Source organism: Loxodonta africana, chromosome 9 (genome assembly GCF_030014295.1).
Source record: "Loxodonta africana isolate mLoxAfr1 chromosome 9, mLoxAfr1.hap2, whole genome shotgun sequence".
NCBI classification, from domain to species: Eukaryota; Metazoa; Chordata; class Mammalia; order Proboscidea; family Elephantidae; genus Loxodonta; species Loxodonta africana.
Genome location: NC_087350.1, coordinates 95,918,920 through 95,935,938, shown reverse-complemented (window position 1 = coordinate 95,935,938; position 17,019 = coordinate 95,918,920). Strand labels below are relative to the sequence as shown.

Genomic DNA, 17,019 nt, shown 5'->3' with positions numbered 1-17,019 from the left:
AGGTCTGGGCATCAAAAGCTACGTTCCTGGCAGGTAGAAGTGAGAATACAGCCATGTTTAGTGTATAAACAAGGGAGGCCTGGTGGCGCAGCGGTTAAGTGCTCAGCTGCTAACCAAAAGGACGGCAATACCAACCCACAAGCCATTTCATGGGAGGAAGATACGACAGTCCACTTCCTAGAGATTACTCCCTTGGAAATTATATGGAGCAGTTCTTCTCTGTCCTATAGGGTTCTATCAGTTGGAATAGACTTGAAGGCAACCAGTACAGATAGTACTTTGAGAAGAATGAGCAGGTGAGTAGACAAAAACAGTTGACCACAGAATCAGAATCCAACCTCTTGGTTTTCCACTAAAAGCAGTGCTCTAATTATGAAATGTCAAAATTTTAGAAGTGAAATTGAAATGAAGCCCACATTCTATACATTGATGGAAATGGATGGAGATAACAGGAAGCAAAGTATCATTATTCTTTGTGAGAGATCCTAAAGAATTGCAGGTTAAGAGTAGGTAATTATCACCTCAGTGTTTGGTCAAGATTTACCTAAAAACGGAAGGTGAAAGGCACTGTGGGCTTCCTTTCTATGTACTAGATTATGTACTTCTTACCTCTGCAAATAGATTCTTTTCCCCCTATCCCTTCCCTTTAGTTCCTACCCAAACACTGCCAATTCATTTGGGCACAGCCCACTTCCAAGCTCCTTTTTTTTTTGAGTGTATAATGCACTCATAATGGATTTCATATATATGGAATCATAGAATATTTACTGTTTTGTTTAAGAATTTTTTTCACTCAGCATAGTTTTTCACATGTGAAATTCAAATGTATCTTTTTTGGGATTTAAAACATCAGGCTACCAAAGATGGTTTTGTACCTTCCACATAAAGAGTTAAGAATCTAAAGAACTGAGGCAGCCTAACTTCTCATGCCAAATAAAAGGAATAAAACCTGAGTCCTTGATTGAAGCTTAAAGTTAATTCTTCAGATAATAAAGTTACATATTCATCCAGTTCTGAATTTAGACAACGATGGTTCTCTTTTAATTGATAAGAATTGACTTGGATGGGAATCTCTGAGAGTTATCTGAGAAATTTCAACTTTAAGAAAAAAACTACAAAGGAAAATTCAAAGCGATGATGCTTTCTAAATCTTGCGTTCTCACTGAGGATGCTATTGCTACTATGGTATAAAATTGCTTCTGGGTAGTGTGGATAACTCTTAGATATTACAATTGTTTGGGGCCTTCCAAAGCTCAGCCCTAGCAACAAATTCTCATTCTTGCATACTTATTTTCTCGGGTATCACATGAGAAGCCTGGACACTGAGTTAATGAAAGGTACATAAAACATACACAAGATAACGGAGGGCTTTCTCTTCACCATTTGCTTGATATCAAAGTCATATCATGAGAGCTCACCTCCCCATACTTGTGGGTTGTCATTGGCTGCCTTGTGAATGTTCCATAATAAACATTGAACCTCAGTGCTTTTGAGAGAAGCTTGGAATTGGAAAATTAAATACTAGTAGTGTGTATCTTAATATTTAATTCTGTTAAAGTTATTCAACCAACCAGTAATAAAGGCAAATGCTGAAAAGAAAAAATGTTGACAATATTTGCATGTATATCTAGCAACCAGTTTAAATAAAAGTTACTTTTTCAAACCAATCAAAATTACACTAAACAGAAATACTAAGAAAATAATTTAATTTTCAATTGTTTATTCTTGCTTTATAATAATTAAGTTTTCATTACATTGCTGTTATACATATATTTATGCAAGTATCTAATTTGCCTATGTGATTTAATATATCAGAATCTATATAGGTAAATGAATTACATTAAAATTTACTCAGCAAATTTAGTAACAACATTAAATGAAATGTTAATAGCTTTTCAATTTAACATTTAGTTCAAAATTTTGATTTACTCATTATTAACCCTGCATTCAATAAAAAGAGTAAAGTTTACACTCTCTCATTGTATGTAAAAAATACAAAATACAGTATATCTGTGGTATTAAAATTTCTTGGTGGGGGGGGTTCAGCTAGGAAAAAAAAATCTCAACAGACTGTCAGAAAAAGCAATTTGAGAAACACTGCACTAAAACCCACATAAACAGTGCATAAAGGGAAGCAAAAACAGAAGTAGAAAGTAAGGGGAGGTCATTAAGAAAATGGAAAGTAGAGTGCTCCCTATTTAAAACATAAGCCCAGGGGAAGGTCTTCAGAGAACCTGGAGGCCCAGGCTCACAGTCTGACCAGCATCAACCAGGACACCAGCATCTACGAGATCCCCAATGGCCTTCTCTTTCCTTTTGCTGATGGTCCTGGTGGTGGTCAGCTGCAACTCCACCTGCTCTCTGGGCTGTGACCTGCCTCGGAGCCATAGCCTGGATAACAGGAGAACCATGATGCTTCTGGGACAAATGAGGAGAATCTCCCCTTTGTCCTGCCTGAAGGACAGAAATGACTTTGGGTTTCCCCAGGAGGAGCTTGAGGGCAACAAGTTCCAGAAGGCTCAAGCCATCTCTGTCCACCATGAAATAATCCAACAGATCTTCAGTCTCTTCAGCCTGCAGGCCTCATCTGCTGCCTGGGATCAGACCCTCCTGGACAAATTGTTCGCTGCACTTGATCAGCAGCTGAATGACCTAGAAGTCTGTTTGATGCAGGAGATGGGGATAGAAGAAACTTCCTTCCCCCTGATAAATGAGGACTCCATGCTGGCTGTGAGGAAGTACTTCCAAAGAATCACTGTCTATCTGACAGAGAAGAAATACAACCCTTGTGCCTGGGAGATTGTCAGAGCAGAAATCATGAGCTCCTTCTGTGCATCAACAAACTGGCAAGAAAGACTAAGAAGTAAGGAAGGCGACCTGGTGCCATAAGAAAATAATTCTCATCGACAAATATACCCTCATAGGTCCACAAGCAGCCATTTCAAAGACTCTCATTTCTGCTATAATCAGGACAGAAATTGATTCAAATTTGTCAAAGGTGTTTTCAGGGTTATGAAGGAACATCGTGTTCATCTACATGGGCACTAATTACTTACAGGTGACCTTGCTGATCTATCTATTTAAATGTTTATTTAACTATATATTAAAAATTTTTTTGTTCACATCATGCATAAAAATTATGTTCTTTGTAAATTATTTATTTTGTTCATTAAATTTTTATTATAGAAAACTTCTTGTGTTATTCTTCAAAAAGGAAACATCAAGCCTGATTGTGTAGCTGGAGAAAAGAATGGATGGTATAATTCACCAGTGGTATGTCTTCCAGCACCACAGCAACACACAAGGTCCTATAATATGACAAACTGACAGACACATGGGGATAATTCACTCTAACCACCATTATTATGTACGAGGTATAAGTAACAAATGACTTTCTCTTTCCAGATTGTACGTTCTCAGGATTTAAAGGTTGGTACAACAAACATAGTTCCTGCTGTCTTGTATCTTTGGTTTTTGTAGGGAAGAAATCTAAAAATAATAGTCGTGCTTAACTAATACCAGTTAAGTTAAATGCCATAATGAGATGTAGGAAAGAAAAAAAAAAAAAAAAAAGAAATTTTCTCAGCAGGTGGAGTGACACACACCAACTAGAAAAATAAAAGTAGTCTGTATTCTTCACATGTGGGCTAGTAGGTATCTAGTCAATTGTCCACTGGCCATTGGCTATGAGTCTACAATTTTCAAACTATGCCATAGCTGGAAGTTCATATCTATTCACAGAAAGACCACGAGTAGTAGTAGTTACATAAGAGAGTCTAGGATGAGAGAAAGACAACTAGTACAAAGACCTGCAGCCTTTAAAAGGGAGAGAAAATCCAGAAAGGAAACAGAGGTGGAATGGCCATACATTAGCAAGGCAGCGAGAAAGAATGGTGATAAGAGCATATCATGAATTGAATTGTACCTCCCAAAAGTGTGCATCAACTTGCCTGGGCCCTGATTCCCAGTATTGTGTGATTGTCCACCATTTTGTCATTTGATATGATTTCCCCATGAGTTATAAAACCTTCCTCTGTGAAGTTAATGAAGTGGAATTAGTGTCAATTATGTTAATGACACAAGTCTCAATCTATAAGATTAGGTTGTGTTTTAAATCAATCTCTTTTGAATATAAAAGAGAGAAGCTGGCAAAGAGATATAAGCACCTCCTATCACCAAGAAAGCAGTAACAGGAGCAGAGTGTATCCTTTGGAGTTGAGGTTCCTGCATGGAGAAACTCCTTGACCAGGGGAAGATTGATGACAAGGACCTCCCTCCAGAGCTGACAGAGAGAGAAAATCTTCCCCTGGAGCTGGCATTCTGAATTTGGACTTCTAGCCTGCTAGACTGTAAGAGAATAAATTTCTCTTTGTAAAATTGATCCACTTGTAATAGCAGCATTAGACGACTAAGACAGAGCACACTTAAAGAAATAGAATGGCTTAGATGAAGAATCAATGCATTCATGGAAGATGTGGATTGCTACTGTCTACTATAACCTGAATATAGATGGCATTGAGGATATTAATGACAGCTGGTTTGTAGAGGTACTAATAAGAAACCACATTAGAATAAGTGGAAGGGTGAAGAAGAGAAGCTAGTGACAATATGAATAGAAAAATATTTTGAGTGGTTTGACTTCTGAAGGGGATGATAGAAATAGGGTGTAACATGGAAAAGAGTATGGATTCTATTTACTCTGCATAGTTTTCCCTTTTTCACAAATAGAACTGTCTCTGGCTAGATTCACAAAACTGGTGTAATGGCAAGTCATTTTAATATTTTATTTTTTATTGTGCTTTAAGTGAAAGTTTACAATTCAGGTCAGTTTCTCATACAAAAACTTATATACACATTGTTATGTGACTCTAGTTGCTCTCCCTACAATGTGATAGCACACTCCTCCTCTCCACCCTGTATTTCCTGTGTCCATTCAGCCAGCTCCTGTCCCCTTCTGCCTTCTTATTTTATTTATTTTTGATCAGATATATTTCATCGCTTATAATAAAAATGTCTCATTGTTTTAATTAATACTACCTTGAATGTCAATAAATTGCTCAGTGGATTGAAACTGTCTACTATGGGGAAATAGAGGGCATCAGAGGCCCTAGTGATGCACTTAGTGAGAGCAGTTTGGTAGAATTAATATGAAGAAAGCATATTGGAGTAGGCGGAAGAGTGAATAAGAGAGGAGAAAATCTCCCAGTGTCATTAGTTTTCACATGGGGAGTCATTTTCCTTCTTTTTACTTTCATTATATTCAGATTTGCTTTGCTTTGCTTTTGCCTCAATGATTCTAAATGCAATGACAGCTTTCTAAGAAAGTTAAATGAAGAAAGAAAAAATGATGTATTGAAAACTATGAAGAATAACGGTACAGATCTCTTCATTTCCATTTTTACTTATCTATTTTGGTACTAACCCGAAGATGAAATGGAAAGTTATTCAGATGCAGCAAGACAAACCTTGACTAGAAAAACCCTAAGTAAAAGAGAAGATATAAAATTTTAAAGAATCTCAATCCAGTAAAGATGGGACGGCTCATTTCATCCAGCAACATGCGGTGAGCCTCACTGTGTTTGCTGTGAGACAGAGAACGATGAACGAAGAGGCTCAATAGAAACGCACTGACTGAACAGTCTGTGGAAGGTTATTAGTTACTTCAACAGAAGTTTCTGGTGGGAGATCTGCTCAGGAACTTTGAGTATAGTAAGTGTTCAACAGTTTCATGAATTGAACTCAAAGCACATATCAACATCTGGGAAAATAAAAGCAATGTATCTATTTAAGGTTAAAACGGAAAAAAATTAAAAAAGAATGAGTAATTTCCCAACTTCTACGCTTCCTCTCAGCTCACACATATTCAGCATAACTTTTTTTCTCACATCATCTGGAGGCTTCGGTGATATTTGATACATGACCCTCTGATCAAAAGAAGAGGGGGTCACAAATGACAAACTACGTTATTCACAAAAACATGCCCGGGGCTGCTGCAGTTGATTGGGGGAAAAATAATCACCCTCCAATAAAGGTGTAGTACAAGTTCAAAGTTGGGATAAGCTGACTCATGCCAGTATGTTGAAGAGTGAGTTATTGAGAGTCACTTTCATTTAAAGATGTGTGGCTAAATAATCTAAAGATGTGTTGGCTAACTTGAGAAGTGAATTGAGGCTGGGGAAAGGATAAAAATGTTGTGGGTCTTAGAATTAGAACTTACACACCCATGTCCAGTTAAAAAAAAATAGGATATTACCCAGGAATTTCACATAATAAAGACAACTATCTGAAGAGTCTTTAGTGACGCCTGTAAGGAATTGTTGAAAGAGTGAAAAATGACTGTAACATTTCTGGACACAAGACCCTGGTGAAGCCTAGCCCCTTGGTCATCTTTGAATGCCTCTGTCTTAGTCATCTAGTGCTGCTATAACAGAAATACCACAAGTGGATTGCTTTAACAAAGAGAAATTTACTTTCTCACAGTCCAGTAGGCTAGAAGTCTGAATTCAGGGCACCAGCTCCAGGGGAGGGCTTTCTCTCTCTGTTGGCTCTAAAGAAAGGTCCTTGTGAGGCAGCAGTCTTCCCTTGGTCTGGGAGCATCTCAGCACAGAAACCTCAGGCCCAAAGGTTGTGCTCTGCTCCCAAGGCTGCTTTCTTGGTGGTATGAGGTCCCCAACTATCTGTTTACTTCCCTTCCCTTTTATCTCTTGAGAGGTAAAAGGTGGTGCAGCCCACACTCCAGGGAAACTTCCTTTGTATTGGATCAGGGATGTGACCTGGTAAAGGTGTTACAGTCCCACCCTAATCCTCTTTAACATAAAATTACAATCACAAAATGGAGGAAAGCCACAGAATACTGGGAATCATGGCCTAGCCAAGTTAATACACACATTTTTGGGGGGACATAATTCAATCCATGACACCTTGCTTCGTAAGAGAAATCTGAGAATGTTATTCGTGAATAATTATATCTTAAGTAAGGACTGTGAACCTTTTGCTAATGATTAAATAGTGAACAGCAGATAGTCTTTTATCCTAAGGAGGTACTTGTCAAACATACCTAGTAAATCCTTTCTCGAGAGGACAAATCCAGGAGACAGCTGAGACAATCTGGTTGCCACGCAATACAAAAAGGGTAAACAGATCCCGGGATCAGAGGTAAAACTTGTCCTTAGCAAGAAAAGGAGGACTATCTACATAGGTTTTTCTTTAACAAAAGGTTTTGCTCACTTGATAGACTTACATCCATTTGTATTGAAACTTATGAGGTGTCTTTGGGCAATTAAACTGAAAATGAAAAGAATAAATTGTTATGTACGTGTGATGGTAAATGCTATGTGTCAACTTGGTTATGCCACGATTCCCAGTATCGTTTAATTCTCCTTTTTGTGATCTGATGTAATTGTCCTTCATTTTATAGTATTGTGCAACTATCCTCCAATTTATGTGTTATAAATCCTAAGCTTTGATATGTTAATTAGGCAGGATTAGTGTGGGGTGTATCTTGAGTTGCAACCTTACTAAAGGGCATGACTCAAGTCACACCCTTACTAATGTCATGCCCTTACTCAAGTCACAGTCTTACTCAAGTCACCACCTTACTCAAGTATCTGATGTAAACAGAGTTTCCTTGAGGATGTGACCTATATCCAATATACACATGGACACACTGGCAAAGTTCGCTCTTGCTCTGGATCCTGCATCTGGCATGTCACCATCTGACCTCCAGTTCTTGGAACCTGAGCCTGTCTTCTGAACCGCAGATTCTGGGATTCACCAGCTTATGCAGCCCAGTGAGCCAGCTGCCTGCCATCTGACCTGCTGATTTTGGGAATTTCCAGTTCTGCAGCCCCGTGAGCCAATACTGTACCATTTGACCTGCTGATTGTGGATTTGTCGGTCCCTGCAACCACAGCCTGATTCCCGATCCACACGTTTGGGACTTGCCAGATTCTACCATCACATAAGCCATTTCCTTGTGATAAATCTCTCTCTGTCTATAAATATATCTTCTTTAAAGATATGTTTATGTATACACGTACATCTTCTCTAGAGAACCCTGCCTAAGACATTATGTATTAATGTATTCATTCATTCATCTACTTTATTGAGGTTACATTATGTTGGGCATTTAAAACAGGTTTGTTTCACATATGTTTGCCTTTATAATATATTAAAATATAACAAAATATGTTCACCTCTACATTTTGTCTAATTATTTTTTGTTTGATTTATGAAATTCTCCCATAGAAGACTTTTTTTGTTTTGTTTCTTCTTAAAAAAAAAAAAAAAGCCTGAATTTGCAACTCAAAAAAAAAAAAAAAGGGTGATAAATTCACTCACTCATTCATTCTAGTCAAGTTATATTTAAAAACTGCATATCTGTATGGCAGACTATGTGATTGTTCTGGGATACAGAGGTGAATAAAGCAAACACAATTCCTAACTTGGAGCTTTCAATTTTCCAGAGAAAGAGACATAGAAACGGTAATCATGGTTAATGAATATTTTAGTTATATGTCATGTTAAAATGAGACATAGAGGACAAGGGATTCTCTCACCAGAAGTTTGAACAAGAGTTGAAAAGAGATATTCACTCTAAGGTGCCTGTGAAACTTCTAAAAGCAGACACCCATTGGTAGATGCATATGTGGATCTGGAATCTCCAACAATGTTACATCTTGGAGATATTAGTTTGCGATTCTCTGTTGTATATTTGGAAACGGGGGCACTGCAAAATAAGAAGACTCTAGGGATGCATAAAAAATCCAAACACAGTGAAGATAATAGTCTGGGACACCTTTGTCATAAAATGGAAAAGCTAAAGTGGATTGGAAAATTTCACTCACCCAATATTTAAAGTAAAGAGCGAAATTATGTGAAAAGCAGCATAAAGGATAATAGTATCCGCTAATAAAAGACAGTCCAGGAGCAAGAGGTTGTGTGTAATTTTGGGAAGCAAATATGCATTAAAAATTTTTAAAGTTCTAAAATACAGAACTTAAGAAATTTCCTACGCGTGCAGTATAAATATCCTCACTGAATCTAGATTCTGTCAGGACGTGTATGTGATCTGGTTAATTAACTTAAATTCTCTGGAGCTCCAGTTTTTTCAAATGTAATATATTATATATTGTTGTACTCCACTGAGTAGATTCTGACTCAAGCAACCATATAAGATAGAGTAGAGCTGCCCGGTAGGGTTTCCTAATCTGTAATCTTACCAGGAACATATTGCTAGGTCTTTCTCCATGAATTGGCTGGTGGCTTTGAACTGCCAAACTATTGGCTAGCAGCCGAGTGCTTTAAGCACTGTACCACCAAGGCCTCTTATATTATACCTTGTTGTTGTTAAGTGCCATCCAGTCGGGTCCAACTCATACCGACCCTACGTACAATAGAATGAGACATTCCCTGGTCCTGTACCATACTCACAATCATTTATTTTCCTGAGCCCACTGTTGCAACCACTGTGTCAATCCATCTCGTTGCGGGTATTCCTCTTTTTTGCTGACTCTGCTTTACCAAGCATGATGTCCTTCTCCAGGAACTGATCCCTCCTGACAACATGTCCAAAGTATGTGAGAGGAAGTCTCCCTATCCTTGCTTCTAAGCAGCATTCTGGCTGTACTTCTTCCAAGACAGATTTGTTCATTCTTTTGGCAGTGCATGGCATATTCAATATTCTTTGCCAACACCACAATTCAAAGGCATCAATTCTCCTTCAGTCTTCCTTATTCATCGTCCAGCTTTCACATGCATATGATGCAATTGAAAACACCATGCACTAGGTCAGGTGCACCTTAGTCTTCAAGGTGACATCTTTGCTTTTCAACACTTTAAAGATGTCTTTTGCAGCAGCTTTTCCCACAGCAGTGTGTCTTTTCATTTCTTGACTGCTGCTTCCATGGATATTGATTGTGGATCCAAGTAAAATGAAATTCTTGACAACTTCAACCTTTTCTCCATTTACCATGATGTTGCTTATTGGTCTAGTTGTGAGGATTTTTGTTTTCTTTATGTTGAGATTTATTCCATACTGAAGGCTGTGGTCTTTGATCTTCATCAATAAGTGATTCATGTCCTCTTCAGTTTTAACAAGCAAAGTTGTGTCATTCTGGGAGTATTCTAAAGGGATAGTAGTTCTAGTCATCAAAAGCTATGTTCCTGGTCGGTACAAGTGAGAATATAGTCATGCTTAGTGTATAAAGACTTCGTATATTAAAATAGGAGCCTTGGTTGCCCAGCAGTTAAGTGCTCAGCTGCTAATCAAAATGTTGGCGACACCAACCAACAAGAAGTTTCATGGGAGAAAGATGTGACAGTCCACTTCTATAGAGATTACACCTTTGAAAATCCTATGGGGGCAGTTCTACTCTCTCTTATAGGGTCACTATGAGTTGAAATTGACTCAGAGGCAACTGGTATGGGCAGTATATAAAGAAGAGTGACCAAGTGAGCAGGCAAAAACAGTTGACCAAGGACTCAGAATACAACCTCGTCACTTTCCACCAGAAGTAGTGCTCTAATTATGAAATGTCATAAGTTTGGAAGTCAAACTTCCAAATAAACAACAGAATAAACAACAGAAAAATTAAATTATTTTCTTAACAGTTATATTTAATGTATTTAACTTTTCATTTTGATTGGTATAAGAAAATAACTTTTAATTTAACTAGTTGCTGATTATTCATTAGTTTGCGATTCTCTGTTGTATATTTGGATGGAAATGGATGGAGATGGAAATGGATGGAGATAACAGGAAGCAAATTATCATTAGTCATTCTTGTGAGGGATTCTAGAGAATTGAAGGATAAGGGTAAGTAATTATTGCTTTAATGTTTGGTCAAGATCTACCTAAAAGTCAAAGTCACTGCCGGCTCCATTTCTATCCCCATTTATACTAGATTACTACTCACCTCTGCAAATATATTCTTTTTCCCCAGTCCCTTCCCTTTAGTTCCTACCCAAATTCTGCCCATCCATTTGGGCACAGCCCATACCCAAATTCCTTTTGTTTGAATGTATATTTCAATCATAATGGATTTTGATTTATATATATGGAATTACAGAATATTTTCTGTTTTAAGATTTTTTTTTTTTCACTCAGAGTAATTTTCCACATGTGAAATTTGGATGTATCTTTGTTGGGATTTAAAACATCAGGCTACCAAAGATGGTTTTGTACCTACCATTCAAAGAGTAGGAATCTATAGAACTGAGGCAGCCTAACTTCTCAGGTCAAATAAAAGGAACAAACCCTGAGTCCTTGATTGAAATCGAAAGTTAATTCTTTACAAAATAAAATTCCGTATTTATCCAGCTCTGAATTCAGGGCAATGATGTTTTTCTTTTAATTGACAAGAGTTGACTTGGAGAGGAACCTCTGAAAGTTATTTGGGTAATTTCAACTTTAAGCAAAAAAATACAAAGGAAAATTCAAAGTGATGATGCTTTCCAGATTATGTGTTCTCATTGAGGATGCTATCACTTCTAAGGTGTAAAATAGCTTCTTGGAAGTGAGAATAAATCTTAGATATAACAATGATTTTGGCCCTCTAAACTTCAGCTGTATCCAACAGAATTTTATTCTTTAATATTTGTTTTCTCTCATGCTTTCTTGTGTATCACATAACAAGTATGGACATTGAGTTGATGGAAGGTACACATACTTATGAGTTGCCGTTGGCTTCCTTGTGAATGTTCCATAATAAATACGGAATTTCAGTGATTTTAAGTGTTCTTGGGATTGGGAAATTAAATACTACTGGTGTGTATTTTAATATTTAATCATATTAATGTTATTTAACCTATCAATAATAATTTTAAATGCTGAAGAGAATAAAATTTTGACAACTGGATGAATAATCAGCAACTAGTTAAATTAAAAGTTATTTTCTTATACCAATCAAAATGAAAAGTTAAATACATTAAATATAACTGTTAAGAAAATAATTTAATTTTTCTGTTGTTTATTCTTGCTGGATAATCTTTATTTCTTTACATTGCTATCATGTATTTATATAAGTTTCTAATTTCGCTATGTGATTTAATGTATTGCAACTTATTTAGGTAAATGAATTACATTAAAAGTTACGCAGCACATTTCATTACAAAGTTAAATGAAATGTTAATAGCTTTTTAATTCAACTTTTAGCTTAAAATTTTGATCTAGTCATTATTAACTCTGCATTCAAACGGAGTAAAGTTTACACTTTCTCATTTTATGCATGAAACACAGATATACATATATAAACAAAAATACAGTTTATTTGTGGTATTCTGTTAGGATAAAAACCCTCAACAGACTGCCAGAGTGTGTCAATAATGAGAAAAAGTGGTTGAGAAACACTGCACTAAAAACCCACATAGGGAGTGCATAAAGAAAAGCAAAAATACAAGTAGAAAGTAAGGTGGGGGGGTGTCAAAAAGAAAATGGAAAGTAGTGTGTTCCTTATTTAAAACCCATGCCCAGAGCAAGGTCTTCAGAGAACCTGGAGGCCCAGGCTCACAGCCTCACCGCCATCAACCAGGGCAGCAGCATCTGCGAGATCCCCAATGGCCTTCTCTTTCCTTTTACTGATGGCCCTGGTGGTGCTCAGCTGCAACTCCATCTGCTCTCTGGGCTGTGATCTGCCTCAGAGCCATAGACTGGCTAACAGAAGAACCATGATGCTTCTGGGACAAATGAGGAGAATCTCCCCTTTGTCCTGCCTGAAGGACAGAAATGACTTTGGGTTTCCCCAGGAGGAGCTTGAGGGCAACAAGTTCCAGAAGGCTCAAGCCATCTCTGTCCACCATGAGATGATCTAGCAGATCTTCAACCTCTTCAGCCTACAGGCCTCATCTGCTGCCTGGGATCAGACACTCCTGGACTAATTGTACATTGCACTTGATCAGCAGCTGAATGACCTGGAAGTCTGTTTGATGCAGGAGATGAGGGTAGAAGAAACTTTCTTCCCCCTGATAAATGAGGACTCCATGCTGGCTGTGAGGAAGTACTTCCAAAGAATCACTGTCTATCTGACAGAGAAGAAATACAACCCTTGTGCCTGGGAGATTGTCAGAGCAGAAATCATGAGCTCCTTCTGTGCATCAACAAACTGGCAAGAAAGACTAAGAAGTAAAGAAGGCAACCTGTTCGCATTAAAAAAATGATTGTCATCAACTAATACACTCTATTATACTTCAACACGTTCAGCCATTTCAAAGACTCTCATTTCTGCTATAATCAGGACAGGAATATAATCAAACTTGTCAAATATGTTTTTAGGAGTATTAAGCAACATTGTGTTCAACTACATGGCACTTGTTTCTTACAGTCAACCATGCTGATGTATCTATTTATCTATTATTTAAATACTTATTTAAGTATTTATATATTTAATTTATTTTTTGTTCACACCGTATCATGTATATCTTTACATTGTACATAAAAATTATATTCATTATATTTTGCTTTATTTATTAAATTTTTATCATAGTGAACTTCTTGTATTTGCTTATTCTTTAACAAGGAAACAACAAACCTGATTGTGTAGTTCAAGTATAGAAGTTCGATTATAGAATGGATGGTCTAATTCACTTAACCATCATTATTATACACCAATTTTAAGTAAAAATAGAATTTCTCTGTCCAAATTGTATGCTGGCCTTCAGATTTAGAGATGCCTACAACAAACCTAGTTCCTGCTCTCTTGTATCTTTGGTTTTTGTAGGGAAAGAAACCTAAAAATAATAATTATGCTTAACTAATATCAGTTCAGTTAAATGCTATGCTGAGATGAAGGGAAAAAAAGGGATTTTCTCAGCAGAACCTGGAGTGACACATGTCAATAAGGAAAATAAAAGTAGTCTATAGTCTTTACAAGTGGGCTAGTAGGTATCTAGTCAATTGTCCATTTGTAACTGGTTATGAGTCTACAATTTATAAACAATGCCCAGGCTGGAGGGTCATATCTGTTCACAGAAAGACCGAGAATGGAAGTGGTCACATGATAAGAGAGTCTACAATGAAAGAAAGGCTTAAACTTGATTCCAAGGACCTGCAGCCATTAAAGGTAAAGAGGAAAACCACGAAGGAAACAGAGATGGAATGGCCACACCTTAGCAGGACAACAAGAGAGAATGGTGATAAGAGAATATGTAAAGAAATAAAATGGCTTAGGAGAACCAACGCAGTCATAGAAAATGTGGCTTGGAACTGTCCACTATACCCTGAATATAGTGAGAGCTGGATTGGTAGACATACTAATAAGAAACCATATTGGAGTAAGCGGAAGGGTGAAGAAGAGAGGTTAGTGACAATACGTATAGAAAAAAAATTGAGTGGTTTGCCTTCTAGGGTGGATAATGGAAAAGAATATGGATTATATTTGCTCTGCATAGTTTTCCTTTTTTGGAATAGATTTGTCTCTGGCTAGACTCATAAAATTCATGTATTGGCAAGTTATTTTAATATTTTATTTATTTTAAATCAGATATATTCAATGGCTTACAATTGATTAATACAATCTTGAATGTCAGTAAACTGCTCGGTAGATTGAAACTGGCCACTATGAGGAAAATAGAGGGCATTGGAGACCTTAGCAATAGCTGTTCAGTAGAATTCATATGCAGAAATCATATTGCAGTAGGTGGAAGAGTGAATAAGAGAGGAGAAAATCTCAGTGTCATTTTTTTTCACCTGGGGAGTCACTTTCCTTTTTTTACTTTCGTTATACTGAGATTAACATTTGCTTTCCTTTTGCCTCAATGCCTCCAAATGCAGCTAAGATTGTTAAATGGAGAAAGGAAAAATGATGTATTGAAAACTATGAGAAATAATGATACAGTCCTTCTCATTTCCATTTTTACTTCCCTATTTCAGAAGTTTCTTTTCAATAGGCATAAATATGGATCTCTTTCAGTTGGTTGGCCTGCAAGCTGTCTTTCAAAATTCCTGGCATAGATGCATGAGAACTTCCAGCATTGTATCCTTTTGTTGAAACATCTCAATTGGTATTCCATCAATGCCTGGAGCCTTGACTTTCACCAGTGTCTTCAATGCCCCTTGGACCTCTTCCTTCAGTATCAGCAGTTCCTGATCATACCCTACCTCCTGAAATGGTTGAACGTCGACCAATTCTTTTTGGTATAGCGAGTCTGTGTATTTCTTCCATCTGTTTTTGATGTTTCCTGCGTTGTTTAATATTTTCCGCATAGAATCCTTCAATATTGTAACTCGAGGTTTGAATTTTTTCTTGTTTTTTCAGCTTGAGAAATGCCGAGCATGTTTTTCCCTTTAGGTTTTCTAACTCGAGTCCTTTGCACACGTCATTATAATAACTTTACTTCATCTTCTTGAGCTGCCCTTTGGAATCTTCTGTTCAGCTCTTTCTTCCATTTGCTTTAACTACTTGACTTTCGAGAGCAAATTTCAGAGTCTCTTATGATATCATTTTGTTCTTCTCTTTCTTGTCTTTTTAATGATCTTTTTTGCTTTTTTTTATGTATGATGTCCTTGATGTCACTTCACAACTCATCTAGTCTTTGGTCATTAGTGTCCAACACATCAAAGCTATTCTTGAGTTGGTCTCTAAATTCAGGTGGGATCTACTCTAGGTAGTACTTTGGCTCTCATGAACTTGTTCTAATTTTCTTCAGCTTCCACTTGAACTTGCATATAAGCAGTGGATGGTCAGTTCTGAAGTTGGCCCCTGGCCTAGTTCTGACTGATACTGAGCTTTTCCATTGTTTCTTTCCACAGATGTAGTTGATTTGATTCTTGTGTATTCCATCTGGTGAGGTCCATGTATAGTCATCATCTATGTAGTTGAAAAAAGATATCTGCAATGAGGAAATCTTTAGTCTTGCAAAATTCTATCATAGGATCTCCAAGTACTAATCCTTCTTTTTTGTTTCCATCTTTTGCATTCCAGTCACCAGTAATTATCAATGCATCCTGATTGCATGTTTGCTCAATCTCTGACTGCAGAATTTGGTAAAAATCTTCAATTTCTTCATCTTTGGCCTTAGTAGTTGGTGTGTAAATATGAATAATAGTTGTATTAACTGGTCTGCCTCGTGGGTGTATGGATATTATCCTATCACTGACAGTGTGGTACTTTAGGATAGATCTTGAAATGTTGTTTTTGAAGATGAACACTCTGCCATTCTCCTTCAAGTTCTCATTCCCAGCATAGTAGACCACACGATTGTCTGATTCAAAATGGCCAATACCATTTCATTTCAGCTAACTAATGTCTAGGATATCGATGTTTATGAGTTTCATTTCATTTTTGACAATTTCCAGTTTTCCTAGATTCATACTTTGTACATTCCACGTTCAGATTTTTAATGCATTTTTGCAGCTCTTCTCAATTTGAGTCATGCCACTTCAACAAATGAAAGTCCTGAAAGCTAGACTCCATTCTTGTCATCCTTGTCCACTCTACTTTGAGGAGGAAACCCTGATGGCATAGTTAAGAGTATGGCTGCTAATGAAAAGGTCAGTAGTTCGAGTCCACCAGCCTCTCCTTGGAAACCCTATGGGGCAGTTCTACTCTGTCCTATAAGGTTGCTATGAGTCCGAGTTGACACGTCAGCAAGTTTTTTTTTTTTTTTTTTGGTTCTATTTGAGGAGGCATCTCTTCCCCAGTTGTATTTTGAGTGCCTTCCAACCTGAGGGGCTCATCTTCTGGCACTATACCAGACAATGTTCCACTGCTATTCATAAGGTATTCATATTCCATTTCAAGGAAATGTGATCCAATCAAATATGAAAATTATTGTACAACATCATTAATATCACACCCAAGAAAATTTTGCTGAAGATCATTCAAAAAAGCAGCTGTAGCAGTACATCAACAGGAAACTGCCAGAAATTCAAACCTGATTTAGAAGAGGATGCGGAAGGAGGGATATTATTGCTGATGTCAGATGAATCCTGGCTGAAAGCAGAAAATACCAGAAAGATGTTTACCTGTGTTTTATTGACTGTGCAAAGGCATTTGACTGTGCAGATCATAACAAATTATGGAT

At 37.1% G+C, this 17,019-nt stretch overlaps 1 protein-coding gene and 1 pseudogene across 1 annotated transcript; both read left to right on the top strand.

Moving 5' to 3' along the window:
* Positions 1 to 2,040: 2,040 nt before the first annotated feature.
* LOC100661986 (interferon alpha-5-like) lies at positions 2,041 to 2,889 on the top strand. Its single transcript, XM_003407655.3, has one exon. It carries the CDS (start codon positions 2,299 to 2,301, stop codon positions 2,887 to 2,889), a length of 591 nt encoding a protein of 196 aa, XP_003407703.1. The 5' UTR covers positions 2,041 to 2,298.
* Positions 2,890 to 12,326: 9,437 nt separating this feature from the next.
* LOC100661702 (interferon alpha-5-like) lies at positions 12,327 to 13,447 on the top strand (annotated as a pseudogene).
* The last annotated feature ends 3,572 nt before the right edge of the window (positions 13,448 to 17,019 follow it).